This window comes from Rhinoderma darwinii, chromosome 8 (assembly GCF_050947455.1).
Source record: "Rhinoderma darwinii isolate aRhiDar2 chromosome 8, aRhiDar2.hap1, whole genome shotgun sequence".
NCBI lineage: Eukaryota > Metazoa > Chordata > Amphibia > Anura > Rhinodermatidae > Rhinoderma > Rhinoderma darwinii.
Genome location: NC_134694.1, coordinates 92,999,504 through 93,024,174, shown reverse-complemented (window position 1 = coordinate 93,024,174; position 24,671 = coordinate 92,999,504). Strand labels below are relative to the sequence as shown.

At 42.1% G+C, this 24,671-nt stretch overlaps 1 protein-coding gene across 1 annotated transcript in view; it reads left to right on the top strand.

The window, feature by feature from the left end:
- The window catches only part of F9 (coagulation factor IX), a 51,035-nt gene that overhangs the window by 20,010 nt on the left and 6,354 nt on the right, over nt 1–24,671 (top strand). Inside the window, exons 4-6 of the mRNA XM_075835900.1 lie at nt 6,031–6,144; nt 8,306–8,440; nt 11,995–12,218. Coding sequence (XP_075692015.1) covers nt 6,031–6,144; nt 8,306–8,440; nt 11,995–12,218 — 473 coding nt within the window. The remainder of the gene's footprint in view (nt 1–6,030; nt 6,145–8,305; nt 8,441–11,994; nt 12,219–24,671) is intronic.

Here is a 24,671-nt window from a genome sequence, read left to right as displayed (position 1 = left end):
TGCATTTATCAGACATTTATGGCATAGCCCGTGGATTTGCCATAAATGTCTAATTTGGAATTAATGCTTCAAGACTAAGACTCCACAGCAATATTGCATCACTATGAGTCAGGGTAAATACAGTATGTGGTATTACTGCAACTCACGCTGCAAATTCAATGTTTCCGTTTGGGGATACAAAGTTTTGTGACCTTGCAACACAAAAGAAATCTGACCGTGTGGTAGTTACAGTGATTCTGTAATTTTACCCCGGCTGCAGTAGCAATATATTGCTGCGATGCTTGGGTGTAAAAGCACAATATCAAGTAGAACAATCTATTTGTTATGACCACCAGAGTGGCTCCAGCTCACAGAACGCCACTAATGTTCGGATTGTAACCAAATTTGAAAGCATATACATTTGCAAGAAAAAGTAACTGGAATTTCCTTTTGTGTTTGCATGGATTACTAATAAAATGGGCTTTGATTGTTTATCTAAATCACTATTATAGACAAACACAATCTAACTATGTAAAAACCGTAGATCCCCCTTTAGCAGCGGTCACCTTCACCAAATGTTTCCTGTAGCTGCAAATAAGATTTGCACACTTCTGAGGAGGAGTTTTGGACCATTCCGCCCTACAAATGTGTTTCAGTTCATCAATATTTCTGGGTTGTTTTTTTGTGCACAATCCTCTTCAGGTCATTCCATAGCATCTCCATGGCGTTAAGGTCAGGACTCTACTTAACCATTCCAATACTCAAAAAAACTTATTTTTTATTAACCGTACTTTAGTTTCTTTACTTGTGTGCTTTATGTCATTGTTTTGTTGCATCACCCGACGTCTCTTCAGCTTGAGGTCAAGAACTGCTGCCCTTACATTCTCCTGTAAAATGTTTTGTTACACCTTTGAATTCTATGTTTCCTCAATGATGGCAAGGCATCCAGGACCTGAGGCAGCAAAGCAGCCCCAACCATGATTCTCTCTCCACCATGCTCCTCAGTTGGGATGAGGTGTTGATGTGCAGTGCTCCTTTTCCTCCAAACATAGCATTGTGCATTTGTGCTAAAAAGTTCCACCTTTGTCTCTTGTTTCCAAAGAACATTTTCACAGAAGCATTGTGGAACATTTAGGTGGTCTCGGGCAAACTTGAAATGGGGCAAAATGATATTTTTTTTTTGGATTGCGTTGGCTTCTTTCGTGGTGTTCTTCTATGACCACCATTCTTGTTCAGTGTTTTTCTAATAGTGGACACATGAACAGTGATTTTTGCCGTTTGTAGAGCCTTCAAAAGGTCTTTTCTCACCATTTTCAGGATTGGTCATTAGGCTCTTGAAGTGATTTTAACAGGACCCCCACTCTTAGGGAAAGTAGCTATAGTCCTGATTATCTCCACTTGTTGACAATTTGTCTAAACATGCATTAATGTACGGCCCGGTCTTTAGGCTGGGTTCACACGACCTATTATCAGACGTAAACGAGGCGTATTATGCCTCGTTTTACGTCTGAAAATAGGGCTACAATACGTCGCCAAACATCTGCCCATTCATTTGAATGGGTTTGCCGACGTACTGTGCAGACAACCTGTCATTTACGCGTCGTGGTTTGACAGCTGTCAAACGACGACGCGTAAAAATACAGCCTCTTCAAAAGAAGTGCAGGACACTTCTTTCAGACGTAATTTGAGCCGTTCTTCATTGAACTCAATGAAGCACAGCTCAAAATTGACGGCTGTCAGAGAAGCCTCGCAAAATGCGAGGAGGAGCATTTACGACTGAAACGAGGCAGCTGTTTTCTCCTGAAAACAGTCTGCCTTTTCAGACGTAAAAGCCTGCTAACGTGTGCACATACCCTTAGCAATGCTTTTGCAGCCTTTTCCAGCTTCATGTGTCTCTATTAGGGTATGTTCACACGGCCTATTTACGGACGTAATTCGGGCGTTTTTGCCCCGAATTACGTCTGAAAATAGCGCCTCAATAGCGCTGACAAACATCTGCCCATTGAAAGCAATGGGCAGACGTTTGTCTGTTCACACGAGGCGTATATTTACGCGCCGCTGTCAAATGACGGCGCGTAAATAGACGCCCGCGTAGAAGAAGTGACCTGTCACTTCTTTGGCCGTAATTGGAGCCGCTATTCATTGACTCCAATGAATAGCAGCGCTATTTACGGCCGTAATTGACGCGCCGTTCAAGCGCCTGCACATGCCGGTACGGCTGAAATTACGGGGATGTTTTCAGGCTGAAACATCCCCGTAATTTCAGCCGTTACGGACCCCCGCCGTGTGAACATACCCTAACACGTCTTCTGAGGTGTTCTAAAAGTTGTTTGTCTTAAAGAAGCTCTGTCACCAGATTATAAGTGCCCTATCTCTACATAATCTGATCGGTGCTGTAATGTATAGAACAGCAGTGGTTTTTATTTTGAAAAACAATAATTTTTTAGCAAGTTATGAGCAATTTTAGATTTATTTCTAATTAGTTTCTTAATGACCAACTGGACGTGTTTTTACTTTTTACCAACTGGGCGTTGTACAGAGGATTGTATGACGCTGACCAATCAGTGACCAATCAGCGTCATACACTTCTCATTGTTCCAGCCCATTGTTAGTGTGATTGTGAAGTGAAAGAAGCTGGGCTGGAACAATGAGAAGTGTATGACGCTGATTGGTCACTGATTGGTCAGCGTCATACAATCCTCTGTAAAAAGTAAAAACACGTCCAGTTGGTCATTAAGAAACTAATTAGCATAAATCTAAAATTGCTCATAACTTGCTAAAAAATTATCATTTTTCAAAATAAAAACCACTGCTGTTATCTAAATTACAGCGCTGATCAGATTATGTAGGAGATAGTGCACTTATAATCTGGTGAGTCTCTTAAAGGCATGGTTCATACTGACCAATCTTTCTTTAGAGGTATAGATACAATTGTAGATTGATGAAAATTTATGGGATAAATAAGAGAGCCTAACAGAGCAGGTGATAGTGAGAAGATAAAGTCCCCGTAAATGCTTCACAACATATAACAATGAAGATACACCTCACCACTCAAACGCCAGCTGAATGATCCAGGCAAATTCAATTTTAATATAAATCTACTTCTCATCCACCTGAAGAAAAAGCGTTAATTCCGCACATGAAGGTGCTTTACTGCAGAAGTAATCGCTTTGGTGGATATGATCCTGTGTATGGGAATCACAGTCCTCTGTTCCAAACGACTAGATGTTATAGACACTGGATATTTCACCTGTGTCTTTGTGAAGATGTACGGACCTGTGTTCCTTGATCTGTAACATACAGTATGTACAAGATTCACCATAGTGTAAGACTGTCACACGTCTGAGTTTTAAAAGTAGGTTTTATTACACTTACAAATCTTCAGTTATCATAAAAAGGCAGCAACAAGCCAAACAATTGGCCCGACCATGGCTTTCACCCACTCGACTTCTCCCGGGGCATGTCTTGAGAAGAATAGATTTGGCAGTAACCAGGCATTGTCTGCCTTTATTAAATGGTCAAAGCACCTGTGAAACCCACACCCATTTCATCTCCTTAATTGAAACACTTTTTTGCCAATTAGCTTTTAGAGAAGTCATTAACACAGAGGTTCACTTACTTTTTCTCCCTGCACTGTGGATGTTTATTCAATGTACTTAATAAAAGACATGAACAGTACAACTTCTCTCCGTTGTGCAAGAGTTCCATCGTTTTGATGGGATGAATACTGTAGTCGACTGCGGTATTCATCCCGTCAAAACGACGGAACTCTTGAACAATGGAGACTAATTGAAACCATTGGCACCGGATCCTTCACCATTAAAATCAATGCTGACAGAAACGAAAACCTATGGTTTCAGTTTCTCTCAGGGCTCCGTTCCGATGGAAAACTCAGTCGGAATCAAGCCCTGACGCAGATGTGAACATGGCCTTATTCGTTTAGTACGATTGTTTGTCCATACAGATGTAGCCATCTTTATCTTGACTCTGATAACTTGCTGCAGTGTGATATCACACAACAAAAGCCATTGAAAAGTCTTTGAAAAGTTCAATATAAAGGATCTTAACACTGTGTATATAATGCGTTAAAAGTCAAGATAAAGTCGGCTCCATCTGTAATTGTGGCTTAGATAAAAATTAGCAACCATTCCAAAAATCCAGGTAATCATTTACTTTTTCTTGCAACTGTATGGTTAATGCATTCTAATGATCCACTACTCGACTTATAGCATGGGTCCTATAACTAAATGGGTGGTTCCTCTATATTTGCCCATTTACTTCATAGAAGCTTGACTGATAGACAGCACTTTTTATTATTGAGAAAATAGTAATTCCTTCAAGCTCACCCAAAAGACTACATAATCCTGTAATTCATCACTGATAGGTTTTGCATACACAGAGGATTTGCCTTCTGTCTTAGCTTATACAGGCTGTGCAGACACACATATGCTTCCAACTGAGAAAATATTACAAAAAATCTCATATCATAAGAGGTCAGAGTTATTGCTTTGTTCACAAAATGAACACGCTCTATGCAATAAATCATTCTGATAGAAACATAAATTCTTGAAATAAGTACTCTACATGCAAAGCGGCCGCTTGAATAATTGAATTGCAAGAGATAGAGAGCATCTGATTGAGATATTACTGCAGAAATAAGAGTTTTGATCATGTAATTAACTGCAATTTAGCAAAGTCTGCATTTATTATTATATTAATTATTATTATTATTATTATTATTATTATCAATGACTTCAGTGACAGTCATTGCCCATGTACTGAATGTGAAAAGTTGTGCACATTGGTGAACCTATCTATACCAGTATATGAAATCACTGCATAAATGGCAGCTTCCTGATATAATCTTATTACTGGAATGGCTGCCTTAAAAAGCAGGAGCGTTATGATAATAAAGTTGGAGGGAATCTATATATCTTTTAATTTATATCAGGAGACATGGGTTGTTTTATGGCAGACTGCTTTTACTGCTTCATATGAAGCACTGAGCTGACAGATATTCAGGGCAACACTGGAGCATTTGTGAGGTTACTATCCCAGCGAGCTTATTATGTGATCACCCCTCCTCATAAAGGGAGCAATGTGGCATAGAATTTCCTGGGCCCCAATTCAAAATTAATAATAGGGTTGTCCTAGATATTGCAAGAAATTAATAGTACTAATGCCCTTTTACGTGGCAGAGTAGCCTTTGGGTTTCTTCAGGCTCAAGGGTTGGGTATGACCGCACACCCTTTAGTTACGTCCTTGTTTTATAATTGTAATTATAATAGGGGTTAGTGCTAGCCTTTTCACCCCCCCCCCCCCCCCCCGCCTTAGTAATGGACGCTGCCATTACTAAGACACTAGTAATAAGGTTTAAAAAAATACATAGAAAAAATATTTTATTGAAATAATAAAAAAAAAACAATCAAAGTAGTCCTCAAATCCAAAGTAGTCCAACAACCGAATCTATAAAAAAACACAAACACACAAAAAAAATGAGTAACACATAAAAAAGCAAAACAATTATTATCTATCCTTTCCTGAGTCCAGCGCTGGAGCCACAATGTCAGTGAGCTGGGCCCTATATCTAGGCCTATCATATGTGATACTGTCTGCTGAGCCACTGTAGCTAATCCTATCCATAGCTATAGGGTCGTACTGCTATAGATATGCTGTCTCCCTGACGTTTTAAGACTTTAGCGACGTCCCTGGCTGTTAGTGCTGCATCGTTGGGTTACTTAAGAGACCCAGCGTTGCAGCTGAAAGTTGCGGGCCGTCGACCAGGAGAAGAAGTTGGGGGCCCAAGAAGGACATTTGCACCGGGCCCATGAGCCTTTAGCTGCCCCCCCCCCATAGATTTATTGTCTCCAAAAGTAACATTTTTGGGATGGTTTTTCCAATTTTAATGTGACCGCCGGCAGTTGAGACCTGAGTTTGTAATCTAGCAATTCTAGTGAATGCCAGTAGGGCTGGTGTGTATGAAAGGGAATCATTCTATGCAGATCTGGCTTTCCCATTTTAATGCACCTACTGATTATTTTTTTTCTCTAGATGGAGATCAGTGCATATCAAATCCTTGTTTATATGGAGGTGTATGCAAAGACGATGTGAGCGCCTATGTATGCTGGTGTCAACAAGGATACAGGGGAAAGAACTGTGAACTTGGTTTGTATCAACCACCTGTGTTTACATGCAAATGCTTTTATTACCATAATGCAAATTATGTCATTGGATAATTGTGTTGACTTTTTGAGCACTTTAAGAAAAGTATGAAGACTGTGAAGAAGGTGAATTTATCTATTACTAGAGTTTCTTAAAGGGGGACCTGTCATTAGGGCCTACAAAGTGAGTTAGTGGTCTCACCTAATAGCCACTGTGTCTCTGAGTCCAGCGGTATTTGTCTTGTACTTGTGTGTCGCTGAGCCATGGACCCCTCTATATTTAGCAATAAATATGGAAATGACTCGCTAGCTAGCCAAGTGGGTTTGGCTGCCAGTGATTCTCAGTGGGCGGAGCTACCACTGAGCCTCTGACGCTGACCTATTAGCGTGAGGCTGTTTCCTAAAGTCCAGTATTCAGCTAGCGTCATCGCGTGAGACCACGCTGGCTGAAGACTGACTCCCGCGATAACAACCGCTGTCTTTTCTTTTCTTATTTTATCACATTCCCTGCCTTTAAACAATCTTTTTGGGCTCTCGGAAAACCCCTAAATGTCTTCTTTTTTTTTTTTTTGTTCTTCGTTAAATTGAACATTTGATGACACAGTTTCTGTCTTACATTGCCTGGATTACAGACTAAACAGTGAGAGGTATATCATACCTATCTAGTGGCACCAGTTTCTTACAGATTTTTGTTTCTAGTGTTGTCAATCCCTAACATCATTCACAACCCACAGTAAGGGTATTAATAGTGGCTGTATAATAGCAGTGCCCACCACCCATGCCGTAAAATTCTGAATTAAATACTAGAACGCACACAATACAAATCTATTAAAGTTTATCTTGTTTTTAATTTTATAATCACTTTATAAAATAATAAAATGTCAAAAAAGAGATTTTAATAGGAAATATTCAATTTAAAACCAAACCACCTTGTCGGTGAGTACATGTATCCAGATGGCACTGCTCATTATCCACATACATTATAGTACCTAACTGTTCATAGAATCTCACATCATTTCATCGGCGGTGGTTATCTACTTCGGCCTGAACAGCTGCAGTTACACTATATGAGTTGACATAGACTGGTAATTACTGTTTGATGAGATGCTTGTTATTTACATGCCTGAGTAAGCAATACTTTGTGGGGTAGTTGTACTTTTTTGGTATGTGTTGCTTCTATAGTCCTATTATTTTAGTAATATGATGATGCCATGAATTCTTCTGATTATATTTTAATGTAGCCATTCTAGATGGAGCTATATCACCACACAAATATATAGATAAATAATGTGTGTAAATTCTTTGTAGCCCGTCATTGTTCGATACAGCAGAATGTTGGTATTGGTTGTTAAAGGGGTATTCCCCTCTTACACATTTATGGCATATTTAAAGGATATACCATACATGTCTGACAAATGTGAGTCCCACCTCTGGGACCAATGTGGAGAATAAATGGAGAGGGGGCAGCTCATGTGCACGGCTCTCTCTATTCACTTCTTTGGGAGTTATAGAGCTAGGACCCACACCTATAAGACAGTTATGGCATATTCTTTGGATATGCCATAAATGTCTGAAATGGAGACACCCCTTTATATAAAGGCTTCAGTTATTACTTTAGCATAAATTTGTTCATAGTGAGATACTGTTGTGGCAGTACAGATGTAGCCAAGTTTATCTGGACTCTGATAACTTGCTGCAGCATGATACGTATCACACAACAAAAGCCTCTGGAAAGTCATTGAAAAAGTCAACTTAGTTTCTTGTCGCTGTGTATTTAATGCGTTAAAAGCCAAGATAAAAATGGCTACATCTGTATTAATAAATCCCTCCCACTATATAATGCCTTGTGAAGGGAGGTGCATGACACAGGGATTTTTCCTTTTGTCTTCTTTAGATCACTGTTTCATGCACCCCCCTGTACAACCCTAAATTTAGCATTAGACAGTGTATAACTTTTTCCTAGAGTGTTACTATTGGACCATCAAAAACTTACAAAGTGAAATATATTTTCAAAATGGATGAAGCATGTCCTCTGACCTGTAGATTCATTTAGAGAATAGAAATACAAAAAGAAAACTTTGGAGAAATAGAAGACACGTTGGTTTGTTAGAACACATCTTACATATCTTTCTACAAGACAATTATTTTTTTCTCTTCTTCTTCAGCATTGCCTATCACGTGTACTATTAACAATGGAGGATGCCAACAAATGTGCAAGGAAGATTCAAGTAAAAAAGTTATCTGTTTCTGTGCAAGTGGGTACAAGTTAGGAGAAGATGGCAAGTCATGCGAGGAGGCAGGTAATCAGTAGATGTTAATATTTTGTATTCCGGTTGTGCAGAAGGATAGTGGTAGATGCGGATTTTTGGAATAGGACAATAGATTAAAGGGAACCTGTCACCAGCATTTTACCTATTGAACTTTACTTATCCCTCACTGACCGCTGCTATCAAAAGTTCATCACTTTTATCCCCTCTCCTAAACGACTCCTCCGACTGTTAATAACGGTCTACAAACATTTTGCGCCTTTTATCGTAATAATCTGGTGTCCCTTTGTGCACACACAGAAGAGAACATCAATGCACAAGCGCGGGATACTGTGTGCTGGGGGAAGGCGAGGAGCTGTCAATCAAAAGTAAGGAGGCGGGGTTAACTCGGAAAGGCTTGAGGAATGAAGATACGACTCTTTTCAAATGAAGATCTGACTCTTTTATGCTCATTAGCATACGGTGTGGGAACACTAAAAAACTGAATACTAAAGCTACAGAGCCGACTAAGAAGACAATTAGAGGTTATATAGAAATTATTTTTCACCCACGACCACCAGGTATTGCTGGTTTAATAGGTGAAATGCTGGTGACAAGTTCCCTTTAAAGATGCTTTGACGAACAATCCATGGACTTGGGCTCTTATGCAGCGGAGACAAACCATGAGATTGCATGGTTTACAGCAGTGTTTGTCAAACTGGGCCACATTGGTCTGGCACCCCCCCCCAGATGGTGAGGCACAGCTAAGGAGGCAGTTTTGACAGAGGTGATTACTTGTTACTCGTTTCCTTGGCGGAACATGTCTCTGGTTTAGCAACATAATTGACTAATTTGGTAATTATTTTAAGGCTGGATTTATACGAGCATGTTCGGTCCGTAATGGACGGAACGTATTTTGGCCGCAAGTCCCGGACAGAACACACTGCAGGGAGCCGGGCTCCTAGAATCATAGTTATGTACGACGCTAGGAGTCCCTGCCTCGCTGTGTGACAACTGTCCCGTACTGTAATCATGTTTTAAGTACGGGACAGTAGTTCCACGGAGAGGCAGGGACTCCTAGCGTCGTACATAACTATGATGCTAGGAGCCCGGCTCCCTGCACTGTGTTCGGTCCAGGACTTGCGGCCGAAATACGTTCCGTCCATTACGGACCGAACATGCTCATGTGAATCCAGCCTAATGCTATACTAGGTTCAGGAGAAAAAAAATTAAAATACATTTTTAAAGGAGTATTCCCATCTCGGACATTTATGACATATCTACAGGATATGCCATAAATGTCCGATAGATGCGGGTTCCACCTCTGCGACTTGCACCTATCTCTAGAGGGGCCCCCCTGACCTCTGTCCTACCTTGTCCAGCTGTCACTGCTTTCCGGTCACTGAGTTACAAGGCATCCGGGAGTACGGAAGCAGCAGAGCTCGCTGTACTATGCTGCCTTCGTAACAGTCATAGAAGTGAATGGGAGTTACAGAAACAGCGTAGCACAGCAAGCTGAGCTGTTTCCGGAACTCGGGAGATGAGAAAACCCCTTTTATTTAGGCATCAACTTTGACCAATGGGGTTGACCAGGTCTCTCGATGTTCTATCTGGTTAAGTCCCAGTAGAAAGAGGTTGGAAGCTCTGGTATACAGGAAATCTGAAGGCAAATTGTCCTCACAGAACATCTCCCCATTCTTTAGCACTCTGACACAACTCTAAGTGACTGAGCAACACCCCACCTGTTGTTATAGTGTTGTAATACTGGTCATTTAGGTATGAATTCCAGAATAATTGTGAGGTTCTTAGTGAACAATTTGAGTCCTCATGTCTAAACCAATTTCTTTCTCTTTCACTAGAATAAAAAGACCTGTCTCAGGTGGCAGGGAGTATGCAACAGAAATTGGATTTACTCTATCTTATGCAAAGCTATTCAAGTGCATGCTATTATTTAAGGCAATGTGTTAAAACATAGAATCAAATTTAATAATTGACCTTAATCTAAAACTGTAAAGTCCTTATTTTATTGGAACATTCCTTAGCTTTTTTTTTTTTAGGAGTCTGTCAATCATCACATCCTCTAACAGCGTGGTCTCCAACCCGTGGCTGCCAGGACATGGTATATTGGTTGGGGACAAGATTGCCACAATGCAAAAATATAATTAATGTGTGCACTATCTTACTTTATAATGTCTCACAAATCATGATAAATTTCTCTATTACCATCGACTGAAGAAGCACAAATAGCAGGCCACACCTGACCTGCCGTATAAGTATTCCAAATCCTGTCATGATACTTTGCTAAAAAAAAACTGCAACCCCCACCCCTGCCACAACCGTGTAGGAAGAGAACTCTTTATGCCATCACTTTCTGATCAGTGGCGGTCCAACCACCAAGAACCCAACCGACTCTGAGAATGAAAGGGCTGCAGCGCCGGTTTAGAAAAATTAAACTGTGCTGTAGTTCCTTTCACAGCCGGTGCTTGTGAGAGTTGCTGCGCAGTGCTACACCAGAGATGCAGTGTCTTAAATCTCAGGATTGGCGGGGTACCCAGTAGTGAGACTACCACCGATCATAAAGTGGTGACTCATCCTAGTGAAAAACCTTTTAAGGACTGATGCACATGAGCATGTTATGGATCTGTATTGTATGCATATATAATATGTCACCCTTAGAAATCTATGTACTGTATACCCATAAAGAATGCAGTAGAAAAACTGTGGTGTATCACATCAGATAATATATTACAGAAGCATTGCTTCTTGGGTTGTATTTACAAGAGTGCCTACAGCTCTATATTGTCATCCGGTGCCCATGGTTTCCGTTTGTCTCTGTTGTGCACCGGATCCGTCGTTTTGCCGGAAGCAATAGCGTAGTCGACTACGCTATTGCTTCCGGCAAAACGACGGATCCGGTGCACAACTGAGACAAACGGAAACCGTGGGCATCGGATCCGTCACCATTGAAATCAATGGTGATGGAAACGGAAACCGCTGGTTTCCATTCGTGTCAGTTTGTGACTGTTCAGGGTCCCGTTCTGATGGAAAGCTCTGACGGAACATCAGAACGGGAACCCAAAGCAGATGTGAATAGAGTCTTAGAGATTGTTAAAATATATTTTTTGAACTGGGGACAAATGTATACTGTAAGTAGATGGAATCTAGTCCATATTATATATTTTCTACTATAGCTTGAAACAAGACAGTACAAGTGAGGTTGCAGTCACACGGTTGTATTTTCAGTCTGTGTAAAGTCCATCTATGAGCTGTCCATTTTATTTCAAAAACGGATTCAGATCCTATTAGAATAAAAAGATTTCCTTCTTCTCTCTAATGGGACCCAATCTTATTTGCGGCATAAAATACTTCAAACAAATCACAAATATGGCTGTAAAAAATGCAGCATTATGCAGAAGATAATTAAATAAATAGTCAGCCACCAGTCCACAGATCATCAAGAAATATCATGTGCACTAACATTGGCTTGGTAGATGCAGGAAAAGCAGTAAACCTATGATATGTGACATATGAAAATAGATGAGAAGGTTCAGGATTAGATGGAAACCTCAATCTACTACATTCACTTATAATTGTCTTTGTTTGTACAGTACAATATCCATGTGGAAAGGTTACTGCACCAGAAACTATACCAAAAGATGTTACTCGTTCTATCCTGGATCTCGAAGACTATAATTCCACCTCTATTATATACAACTTCACAGAAAATGTCCGATCAATTAATGCTTCAGGTGACATTGTGCCTGCAACTGTCGATCCAAGCGTCAGGATTGTTGGTGGGACTGACAGTCTAAAGGGAGAATTTCCATGGCAGGTACAGTAATGCATTCTTTTAATGTGATGAGCTTGAGGTTAGGCTTAGTCATCCACAACTAAGGACATAACATGAGCTTCACTACAGCACATTCAAATATTAGCCTAAGGGGTTCTCCACTTTCACCAAATTAATATTTTTCGTTTTTTTTTTTAAAAGTTATACAATATTCTGATATACTTTCTGTATTAATTCCTCATGGGTTTCAAGATCTCTGCTTGTTGTTATTCAATAGGAACATTTATTGTTTACTTCCAGTAGATGCAACTCTGTCCATGGTCATGTGATGGACACACAGGTGCACAGCTCGTTACAGTTACAGTATGTGTATTAGAGCTGTGTATTTTAATGATCCCAGCAGCTGTGTGTCCATCACATGACCATTTGACCACACATACTTAGCGGCTTCAGATGAAACCAATATTTGGCTGGGAGGCAGCCTGCTGCAATAGGAATCTCCTCCCTTTACTCGGTTTCAATCACCCAACTGAATTTGAAAGGAATTTTTTCTGCTAGATTTTTTGAAATGGGGCAGGTTTATTAATTCTTTACTAAATTCAGACAGGTTAAAACTAGAAGAGACAGGTAGAAACATTAACATATTTATGATAATGGTGCACACTGTATAATAGGTTTGGCACTTCTTGCCAGACATGTTAGACACTTTTCTCCTCTCGGCTGGCAAGCTTTACTTTCTTTTTCGGTACAAAAATTGTGCATGCCATTAATAAATCTTAGGGCTATTATTATTATTAGTAGAGATGAGCGAATTTCCCGAAATTTGTTTCAGGTTTGATTTGGTCCGCAAATTGAAAGTGCCCGGATTGCACTGAACACATGAGAGACTCTCCTATGACTTTTAGGAATGTATCCATCTTAAATCCAACCCCTTTCATGTTATTTAATGCCAAGCCAACATGTAGTGTCAAAGTGAAAGCAACATATATGACTGCAGTGCATTTTGGGAAGGCTGTCTGCAAGGCATTATGGGAAAGCACACCCGATCTCATGGGATTTTTTTTTTTTTTGTAATCTATAAAATAGTATCTGTTACTCGCTGGTGGGAGACATTTTGATGCAATTAATGCGCCAAGAACTCCAACATTTTTGGAATTCAAAGATTTTGAAGCTTTTAAGAAATTCAGACCGAATCCGATTTGTATAGAATAAATGTGCTTCTCTCTAATTATTAGCCATGCTCCCTTTTTAAGACACTTTTCAAAACTGTTGAAAAAGAGCAAAACTTTTCTAAAACAAATACATTTGATGCAGAATATGTAGTACCATTTTTTGGAACAATTTGTGCCAGAATTCTGTTATACTTTACTTAGTGAATCTCCCCTTTATCTTTCAATAGCTTAGAGTAGATCATTCAGACTAACAACCAGGTTTTTTTTTTTTTTATGTTGAAGGAAAGATAGTCTAGTTTTTTTTTTCAGGTAGTTTTACTTATGTTGTTGCAGCATAAATGTGCCCTCCTGTGCATTGCATATTTTTTTTCTACTTGTGAGACAAAGCTATGGACATCGAAGTGATGCATTCTTGCAATATGACAATATCATGATACATTTTTGTGTAACTGTAAGACATACTGGTGAAATTACTTCTCTGTAAAATATCAGCTTTGTGAAGTTGTCACAATAATGTTTCAATAATGTAAAACAAACTGTGCAAAGTAGTATGAAAAGAGAAAAGGTCAGTTTGTCCTGAAAAAGACATGATTATCCATTTTGCACAGAACATTGGATAGCTGTACAAGTATTGTCTTATCTTGGTTCATTGAAATATACAAAGCAGTGAATCATATACTTTAGATTGCTTATTTAGGAAACTTGTGCTGCCCTCTAGTGGATGAACATCTACACTACATATTATTCCATTTGACTTTATATACATTTTTACCTAAATATGATTTGATTCCCCTCTTCAACTATTTATAAAGCAATGTTTATACATATATGAATTATGGAAGAAAGATTTCAAGCAAGTAAAGTGTATCCTAAACAAATAGACCACTAATAAATGACATATAGATGGGGTCCCAATGAACTCAATATTCCCCAATATGGCCAAAGATTATACACCAACAAAAAAAACAATTCTAGTTTGCAAAAATAATTTGTCTCTGTGCCACCTTAGCAGACCCTTGCTCCCTGCACCAAGTCTGCACTTATTACTGATCTGCAGATAGTTCTTCGCTTCAGCATCAGGGAGGTGCTCATAAGCATAACAATTGCTGATAAATTAATATGGATTAAAGAAGAATTCTATCTGACGCTTGAAGAAGCACTTGGGGCACTGCAGACTCTGAGGTTCAACACATAAGATATCTTTCAACTGAAGATTCATTCAACCAACAGCTATATCCCCCTACCTCCACATAAACCTGCACAGCCTAGCATACATGTTTATTCAATAGAAAAGGGGAAGATAAGCAGATGCCAGACACTTCTGGTAGCAGCTTATCTCTTGCCTGTACAAAGGATTGGGTTTGTTGTATTTATACACAACATTTGTCATTGGAGACTTCACACACATTAAATTGTCAGTGAATTCCAGATGATTTCACAGGATAGGTCATTAGTATATGTTTGGGGGGGGTCTTCGACACCCAGACCCCACACCGATCAACTGCTCCAGCTGGTGCCGGAAGCTGTGCAGTGGTCAGGGCTGGAAGTAGAAGGCTCTGACCACTGCAGAGCGGCCGTGCTGTAGTGCTGCAGCTCTTCTCCTATTCAAGTGAATAAAAACAGAGCTACAGTAGCCCAGCACAGCCACTATACATCGGTCGGAGTCTTCTGCTTCCGGCACCGACCACTTCATAGCTTCCGGCATCCACAGGCACCCGGAGCAGCTGATCTGGGCAGGGTTCTGGGTGTTAGACCCCCACCGATCATGTACTGATGACCTATCCTGCAGATAGGTCATCAATATAAAAAACAGCCCTGAACCTGAACAACCCCTTTAAGTTGGTTGGTGCCCATGGCAGTATTTTCTATTGATGCCCCCCTCCTTTCTACTGTACCATATAGTGGCCAAATGATAAAATCATTCAGTGCCCAAATAACTGTCCAAAAAAAAACTAGGCAATGCAACTGCCTTTCCATAGGTCACCAGGTCGCCTGGCCATCTGCTGAGCCAGTGGCACCCACTTCAGTAGTGACAGGTAATGCACCTTACACCACACCGATTGTACACCCCTATGGCCAGACCAGTCTAGACCTCGCCTTCTTACCCCATGGCATGGACCTACATTATAATCAAAATTATAGAGTTCGGTCAGAACATGTCATAGTCTTGATTAGAACTTTCAGCTAAAAAATGCATACAAAATGTGATCACTCGTGAATAAACAATCAAACAAACAAATCTTATGACCAGGATCCTGGATGTTTGTATAGCACGGCAGTCTATATGAAGGAGCAGAGGACTCTTCATTTCATTTAAAGGGGGTTTTACACTGGGCAATTATCGGGCAAACAATCATTCATAGAACGCTCGTTCCCGATAATTGCCCAGTGTAAACAGGTCAGCGATCAGCAGATGAACGAGCAAACGCTTGGTCATCTGCTGATCGTATCTTTTTAAAAAAGTAGGTATTATCGTTGTCGGCAGCACATCTCCCTGTGTAAACAGGGAGACGCGCTGCCGACATGATGATAATATAAGGGGACGGAAGGCGATCGGAGCAATGACCGCTTGTCCCCATACATAGCTCCTTGTGACAGGAGCAAAGGAGCGCCGATCCACGAGCTATCTCGTTGATGCCGCTTGCTGCATTGGCCGGTGTAATAGAGGCTTATGTCTGACTTATTCTTTTTACTTGACCCGTCACAGTATGTTTTTTAGATTGAGTCAGCGCCATTTAAATCCTTATTTCTACCATCAAGAAGGTGGTTTATTCATTTGGCGGCAGCTATTTAAGTAAAATGTTGCATTTTTATAAATATGTTATAATTTGACAGTAAATATCATTGCTGTAGAAGAACTTGTATTTACTTTTATACCATCCACACTTTGGCAGCAATTTCAGAACTGACTGCACACATATGACACAAGGTAGCAGCTGGCACGATTTCTTCTTTCTTCACTGGTATTTGATTTCAATCTTAGGTGAGGTCAACTTCAAAATATCAGATGCCATGTGTACATACTCTCAGAGGGAACCTTCCTATAGGGAAATATTATTTTCTATATGAGACTCATTTCTGATATATATTGACTAATTTGGCAATTATTAAATAAAAAAAAATGGAAAAGTGTTGTCCAAACCTTAGATATCATCTGAATATATTGTATACTGTTATTTAATAATGAAATGATTAGCAAAGATTTATATATATATTTAAATAGACAGACAGATTTCAATTGTAACGGTCCTTTCAGACGGCCTGATACTACCCATGAAAACGACCGCTGATAGACGATACAATAAGTCAGTTATGAGAACTCAACGATATTGTATAGGGAAGAGCGATCGTTACCACAATTATTCGTCCCTATGGAATTGCATCATGTCGGCAGCAGATCTCCCGGTTTACACACTGCCAACTAGCGACCATTTTTTGGTTGTCCAGTGTAAAGGGCCGGTACACCATACAGTAGATTGTTGCCGTATTTTTTATCCGTTCCTGTGATTTCTTCTTTTTTAAACAGACCATTTCTCTCATTCTCAGGACTGTACATTAGCTGAGATTATACACGGTTATCTGTTCTTCCGTTGCTGCTATTTTTTCGCATACTTTTTGTTACAGTACATTGCCTTAATTTACCAATACTATTTTATTATCTTGTAAATAATAGTGCATTTTTCTCATAATATTTTCAATCATTTCAAACAACTTAGCATGACTATGGTTCAGCATTTGTCTTTATAGTTGAAAAGGATTTTTTTAATTCATTACATCCAATATCAAAGAAATGTTTTTACACAGTGTCTCAGCATGAATGCTTTGATTTATTTTCTGCTTGATAAAAAACAAAAGAAAAGAGAGAGACGACGCTCCTCTAAGGTGATAACGTACAGGTATAGTGGATAAATTGGTCAGGGGGTGATTTGGTAGGACTCACCTGATTAAGTTGTGCAAGATCATCAGCACAACTTAACTTTGTTGCTTGTCAGGTGTTTTTCCACCTTTGGTTTCGTTCACACTGTGCTGGCCTCTGGAGCTAAGCCACGATAGGTGTCTCCAATGATGGAGCCTATTTCTCGTGGTCTTTTTGGATAAAGAAACTTGGGAAAAAAATGCTCCTTGCACCGGGCGCTCTAGTGTGAGTAGTTCACTGATTCCACTAATTCCACGGAGTCATTGGTATGGATTAAAAGGGTTTATTGGAGAATATGTTATAAAAAACAATAAAAGGATTAGCTGCAACGCGTTTCAACCTCGCACCGAGGTCTTCGTCAGGCATTGTTGCAGCTAATCCTTTTATTGTTTTTTATAACATATTCTCCAATAAAACCTTTTAATCCATACCAATTACTCCGTGGAATCAGTGGAATCAGTGAACTACTCACACTAGAGCGCCCGGTGCAAGGAGCATTTTTTTCCCAAGTTTCTTGATTTATTTTCTATAATGGGTAACATAGCAGCAGTTTCCAGATTACTATCCTTTACAATTAAACATTCCTATATTGTATGTGTCTTCTAGAAGAGTTTGTAGCTGTAAATCAAAATAGACGAATTTATTATATTTTGTTCAATGTTAGAGTTTACTTAAATGAGTTTTCCTCATAGAGACATTCCCTGTCCATATGCCCTATTAGGGTACATGAGCATCATAGAGGGGGCCCCAAACTCAGGCCCCACTTCTATGAGCCAGAGTGAAGAACCACGAAGAATCAGGGGCTCCCGCTTTGGCGGACCCGGCCCATACTTGTATTACATGAAGGGCAACTAATTTGGATGGCCGCCATATAAGAATATATTTTCCCTGTTGATCGCTGGGCCGTCTTATTTACAAGAACTGATTGTCTTTCTAAGATAAAATATAAAATAGACTGGCTGCATAACATAAGTTGAGCCTGATCCTTAATACACATCATATCCAATGAACTACATTGCCTGCCTTTCACAAAGCTCTGCAAAATCCTTGTGTCTAGTCTTGCCAGTCCTCAATTAGTTCACTCCTATTTTTTTGTCATTAGCTCACTCGGCTTGTTGCGTATGGAAAGAAGTTGGCCATTAAAATATATTAAACAAAATCCACAGGCTCACTACAGGTCTGTGTTCTCCAGCTTTGATAGGGTTAACTCAATCAATTTATTTAAGCGTCACATTGGCAGTATATTTTAAGGGTCTAGAAATATATAGGCAGTTGACTTTGAACAAAGATATATTAGAAAACCAAAACTGAACACTTATGTAATGGTGGGGGGGGTAGGGAAACGGACAAGTGAGCCCTAATCTACCCGCCACTCTGTCCCTGCCTACTTGCAACGACCCGCCCTAGGCGACGGGGTACAACTGGGCGGCAGTCCCTGCGCTCAGTAAGTGCATGACAAACACGACAAACAAACAAGGGAATACAAGCAAGGGAAATGGGCAGTTGCTCGCGGAAACACCGTGAGCAACAGAGTAGTGAACGAGCCGAGTCAAGCCAGGAGAGTGCGAGGTACAAAGCGAAAAGCAGAAGAGTAGTCGGTAAGCCGGGGTCTGTATGGAGCAGGATCAAAAAGAAGCAGGAGCTGTAGCTGGGCCAGGAAACCTCAAGGAAAGAAGTCACAAGCACAGGTGGACAGGAAGAGCAGGCTTAAATAGACCGAGGGCGGGAGCTAGCTGAGTCTGGCCAGGTTGCGATAGGCTCTCCCACTCCTAAGCCTGCCAGCCTGAGTGGAGGAAGCTGGTGTCTGTCTCAGGGATGTACACTCAGGTGTTGACTGATTAATTCTGGGAATTAACCCCGAAGCAGTGCCTGGCAGATCCTTTACAGTACCCCCCCTTTTATGAGGGGCCACCGGACCCTTTCTAAGTGGACCTGGCTTACTGGGGAAACGCAGGTGGAACCTCCTGACCAATGCCCCAGCGTGAACATCCCGGGCGGGTACCCAAGTCCTCTCCTCGGGCCCGTATCCTCTCCAATGGACCAGGTACTGGAGGGAGCCTTGGACCATCTTGCTGTCCACGATCCTGGCCACCTCAAATTCCACCCCCTCAGGGGTGAGGACGGGAACAGGGGGTTTCCTCGAGGGGGCCAAGGACGGGGAGCAGCGTTTCAGGAGGGAGGCATGAAACACGTTGTGTATACGAAAAGACGGGGGTAACTCCAGCCGGAAAGAGACAGGACTGAGGACCTCAATGACCTTATACGGCCCAATAAACCGGGGGGCAAACTTTTTGGACGGAACCTTGAGACGCAAGTTCCTGGATGACAACCACACCAGATCCCCGACCACAAACAGGGGGTTAGCAGAACGTCTTCTATCGGCCTGAGCCTTCTGTATGCTCTGGGACGCCTCTAGGTTCTTCTGAACCTGGGCCCAGACTGTGCACAGATCCCGATGAACGACCTCCACCTCGGGATTGTTGGAACAACCAGGTGAAACGGAGGAGAACCGTGGATTAAACCCAAAATTACAGAAAAAGGGAGAGACCCCTGACGAGTTACTGACCCGGTTATTAAGGGAAAATTCGGCGAGGGGAATGAAAGAAACCCAATCAAATTGACAGTCAGAGACAAAACATCTTAAGTATTGTTCTAGAGACTGATTAGTCCTCTCCGTTTGGCCATTGGTTTCAGGATGGAAAGCAGAGGAGAAGGACAGATCAATCCCCAACTTATTACAGAAGGCTCTCCAAAACAATGAAACAAATTGTACCCCCCTGTCAGAAACAATATTGACGGGGACCCCATGGAGACGCAGGATGTGTTTGATAAACAAGGTAGCCAACGTCTTGGCGTTGGGTAGTTTCTTGAGGGGCACAAAGTGGCACATTTTACTGAAGCGGTCTACCACCACCCACACCACCGACTTGCCTTGGGATGGAGGCAAATCGGTGATGAAATCCATGGAGATATGTGTCCAAGGTCTCTGGGGAATGGGCAACGAACGCAGTAAGCCCGCTGGTCGGGACCTGGGAGTCTTGGACCTGGCACAAACCTCACAGGCGGCGACGTAGGCCTTAACGTCTTTAGGCAAACCAGGCCACCAATAATTTCTGGTAATGAGGTGTTTGGTACCCAGGATGCCTGGATGGCCAGATAGTGCGGAGTCGTGATTTTCCCTAAGTACCCTTAGCCGGAATTGCAGGGGAACAAACAGCTTGTTCTCAGGAAGGTTCCCAGGAGCTGAACCTTGATCAGCAGCAATTTCAGAGACTAAATCGGACTCGATAGAGGAAATGACTATACCTGGAGGCAAAATACAAACAGGATCTTCCTCCGAAGGAGGGCTGGCCATGAAGCTACGCGACAGTGCATCTGCCTTAATATTTTTAGACCCGGCCCTATAGGTAACCAAAAAATTGAATCTGGTAAAAAACAACGCCCATCGAGCTTGTCTCGGGTTTAGCCTCCGGGCAGATTCTAGGAAAACCAGATTCTTGTGGTCGGTAAGGACCGTTACCTGGTGCCTAGCCCCCTCCAGTATTCCAGTCAAACGTAGGATTATGCAACTGCAACCAGGGAAGACCTAGAACCAAATCGTACGATAATCCCTGCATCAATAGTACAGAGCATTGCTCCAAATGCATGGAGCCAACAAGGAGTTCAAAAACAGGGGTATGCTGTGTAAAATAACCATTAGCAAGAGGAGTGGAGTCGATACCCACTACCGGAACAGGTTTAGGCAAATCAATCAGAGGCATAGCGAGAGACATAGCAAATTCCACAGACATGATATTAGTAGAGGACCCTGAATCCACGAAGGCACTGCCGGTAGCAGACCTACCACCAAAAGAGACCTGAAAGGGAAGCAATATCTTAGTACGTTTCATATTTACGGGAAATACCTGTGCGCCCAAGTGACCTCCCCGATGATCACTTAGACGCGGGAGCTCTCTGACAGCATTCTTACGCTTGGGACAGTTGTTTACTTGATGCTTGACATCCCCACAGTAGAAGCAGAGACCATTCTTCCTGCGGAATTCTCTACGTTGTTGAGGGGACACGGAGGCCCCGAGTTGCATAGGTATTTCTGAGTCTTTAGGGGAGAAACGAAGCAACGGGACTTCGGGAGGCATCATGGGGGAGTCGGAGGAAAAAACACATAAACGTTCACGTTGTCGTTCCCTGAGACGTCGGTCAAGTCGTACCACTAAAGCCATAACCTGGTCTAAGGAGTCAGAAGAGGGATAACTAACTAGCAGGTCTTTCAGGGCATTCGACAGACCCAACCTAAACTGGCACCTTAAGGCAGGGTCATTCCACCGAGAAGCTACGCACCACTTCCTAAAGTCAGAGCAATACTCCTCAACAGGTCTCTTACCCTGACGTAAGGTCACCAGCTGACTCTCGGCAAAGGCAGTTCTGTCAGTCTCGTCATAAATAAGTCCGAGGGCAGAAAAGAAACAATCAACGGAGGAAAGTTCAGGGGCGCCAGGAGCCAAGGAGAAGGCCCACTCTTGGGGCCCTTCCTGGAGCCGGGACATAATTATACCCACCCGCTGGCTCTCAGAACCTGAGGAGTGAGGCTTTAAGCGAAAGTAAAGCCTACAACTCTCCCGAAAGGAGAGAAAAGCCCTCCGGTCACCTGAGAACCGGTCGGGCAACTTGAGGTGGGGTTCAAGGGGTGCGGTGAGGGGAACTACCAAGGTAGCATCAGGCTGGTTGACCCTCTGAGCCAGGGCCTGGACCTGTAGGGAGAGACCCTGCATTTGCTGAGCCAGGGTTTCACGGGGTTCCATAATGGTGTCAGGGACCAGGGTAGACTAGGTATAAGGCTTGTGAATTTGTAATGGTGGGGGGGGTAGGGAAACGGACAAGTGAGCCCTAATCTACCCGCCACTCTGTCCCTGCCTACTTGCAACGACCCGCCCTAGGCGACGGGGTACAACTGGGCGGCAGTCCCTGCGCTCAGTAAGTGCATGACAAACACGACAAACAAACAAGGGAATACAAGCAAGGGAAATGGGCAGTTGCTCGCGGAAACACCGTGAGCAACAGAGTAGTGAACGAGCCGAGTCAAGCCAGGAGAGTGCGAGGTACAAAGCGAAAAGCAGAAGAGTAGTCGGTAAGCCGGGGTCTGTATGGAGCAGGATCAAAAAGAAGCAGGAGCTGTAGCTGGGCCAGGAAACCTCAAGGAAAGAAGTCACAAGCACAGGTGGACAGGAAGAGCAGGCTTAAATAGACCGAGGGCGGGAGCTAGCTGAGTCTGGCCAGGTTGCGATAGGCTCTCCCACTCCTAAGCCTGCCAGCCTGAGTGGAGGAAGCTGGTGTCTGTCTCAGGGATGTACACTCAGGTGTTGACTGATTAATTCTGGGAATTAACCCCGAAGCAGTGCCTGGCAGATCCTTTACAACTTAAAGTGTTTTTTGAGAAATATCAATTGAGGGTCTATACTTATTATAGGTCTCAAATGTGTGATTGGTGGATGTCCGACCCCTGGGACTTGAGTCATTTTTGTTTTCTTGTCGGATACCACCAAACTGTGCATACTAGAATTATACCTGATGCAATGGTTACAACACTTGTAGGTCTCTTAAACGTTACTAATCAGTGAAACAAATGAACTCCTTTTTACAAACTATCCTTTTCCACAGGTCTCTGTCTTTCCAATGTAACTCCCAGGTTGTGTTACTTCAAACAGCTCTCTGTTACTTATTTTTACACCTTTTTGTCAGACGTTATTCCCTTCTCCAATTCGCACCCTAGGTGCCTCTCTGCAGGCCTTATTCAGGCCTTATTCTTCCAGGCCCTTTCCACTCAGTAGTTCCAATTCCGCCCTTCTAGGGCAAATTTAGTACTTTTCTGACCACACCTGAGAAGGCACTTCTACCCGGAAGTTTCCAGTCCCTACCTAGGTCTCCTCCCTCACTTCCTGTCAGGATCCAGGTAGCCTATCCACCAGGGCCCTGCTCTTAAAGGGTCCCCTACCATTACCTACTCCAATTACTATACAGTAGTCCAGCCTTTCCCAGTAGTCTAGCCTTTACCAGGCCACATTTCAGACCTTCAGGGTAATTAGACCCACTGTAGCTTCCTCAATGTCCCACCTTTTCAAGGAACAGTACTGCTCATCCTTTCCTTTATCCCAATCCGGAGCTTACTACTCCAAGAAGGCAAAATACTCGGCCACCCGCACCCCTTGAGCGATGGCCCAGTTGTACTCGCCAGACCAACCTCCTCCAAGGCTTACCTTTTTATGTGTAGCTCACCGTCTGCTCCATGACTCTGGCCTCCTACTGCACTCCACACCACTGCAGTCTCTGCCTCAGTCCCGCACAGACCTGTTTCACCCTCAGGAATCCACCCTCAGTAGCTGAAGCCTCCATCTTTCCACTGCTCTACCACGGTAGGCAAGCCCACCCTGATCATTGGATCTCAAACAGCAATTCCCACTGCACTGCACAGCATGTGGTTCTCCCTCTCAATTTTAGGCACCAATCCTCCTCTATTCCATCACCTTCAGCTCAATGTCTAGCTAACCAGTGACTGGACGTGGAGAAGGCCTGGATTCAGTGTAGCAACTCACTCTGCACTCCATGTGGCACAGCCACAGATTGCTGCACTTCCTGGATTCAGCCCCGCATATAAAATAATACACAGAGCCTTATTGTAGCAACAGCACAAATTGAAACAAAACTTAACAAAACATTAATATACCATACACATAAGCACATTTAGCTACAGCATCTTGTTAGGGCAGGGCGTCTCGACTCGAAATCTGGATAACGTGCAAAGCTAAAGGGAGCAAGACAACACAAATACAGTACATATACAATCAAATATATACATGTGTATAGGGCAACTATTTACAAAGGATACATGGCAGTCTATAGGCTGCAAACTCAGGATTTGCTGTTTACTCTCCTTACACAACTTTGTGTTCATCATGAGTGTTGTCTGCTGGTTAGTCTGAGTGTCTTGTGGTCATTCACCTCAATAAGCAATTTTACTTGTAAAACTATACTTTTTTGGGATACTACGCTATTCTTCATTCTTGAAAATGTTTTTCACAGGAGGAGATATTTGTCACAGTTCACATTGAAGACCTGTTGTGTCCTAGTTTGACCAGTTATCCTCTTTTTGTTCATTTTGGATTATAATCGTAATCGGATGTCGAAGTGAAATTCTGTAGCCCTCACAAATCTTTAGCTCCTACTTTATTCTATATATCAAACATTATCAGCATCTAAATACAAAAACAATTTCTGATAGATCTGGAGTGAGTTACCCAAATTAATTTAGAAATAAGAACCTGTGGCTAAATTTACTGTATTAATGAAGACTCCCTAGGTTTAATCACTATCTAGTCTCTTCGGAAATCAACTCGAAGCTAAAATCCACAGTAA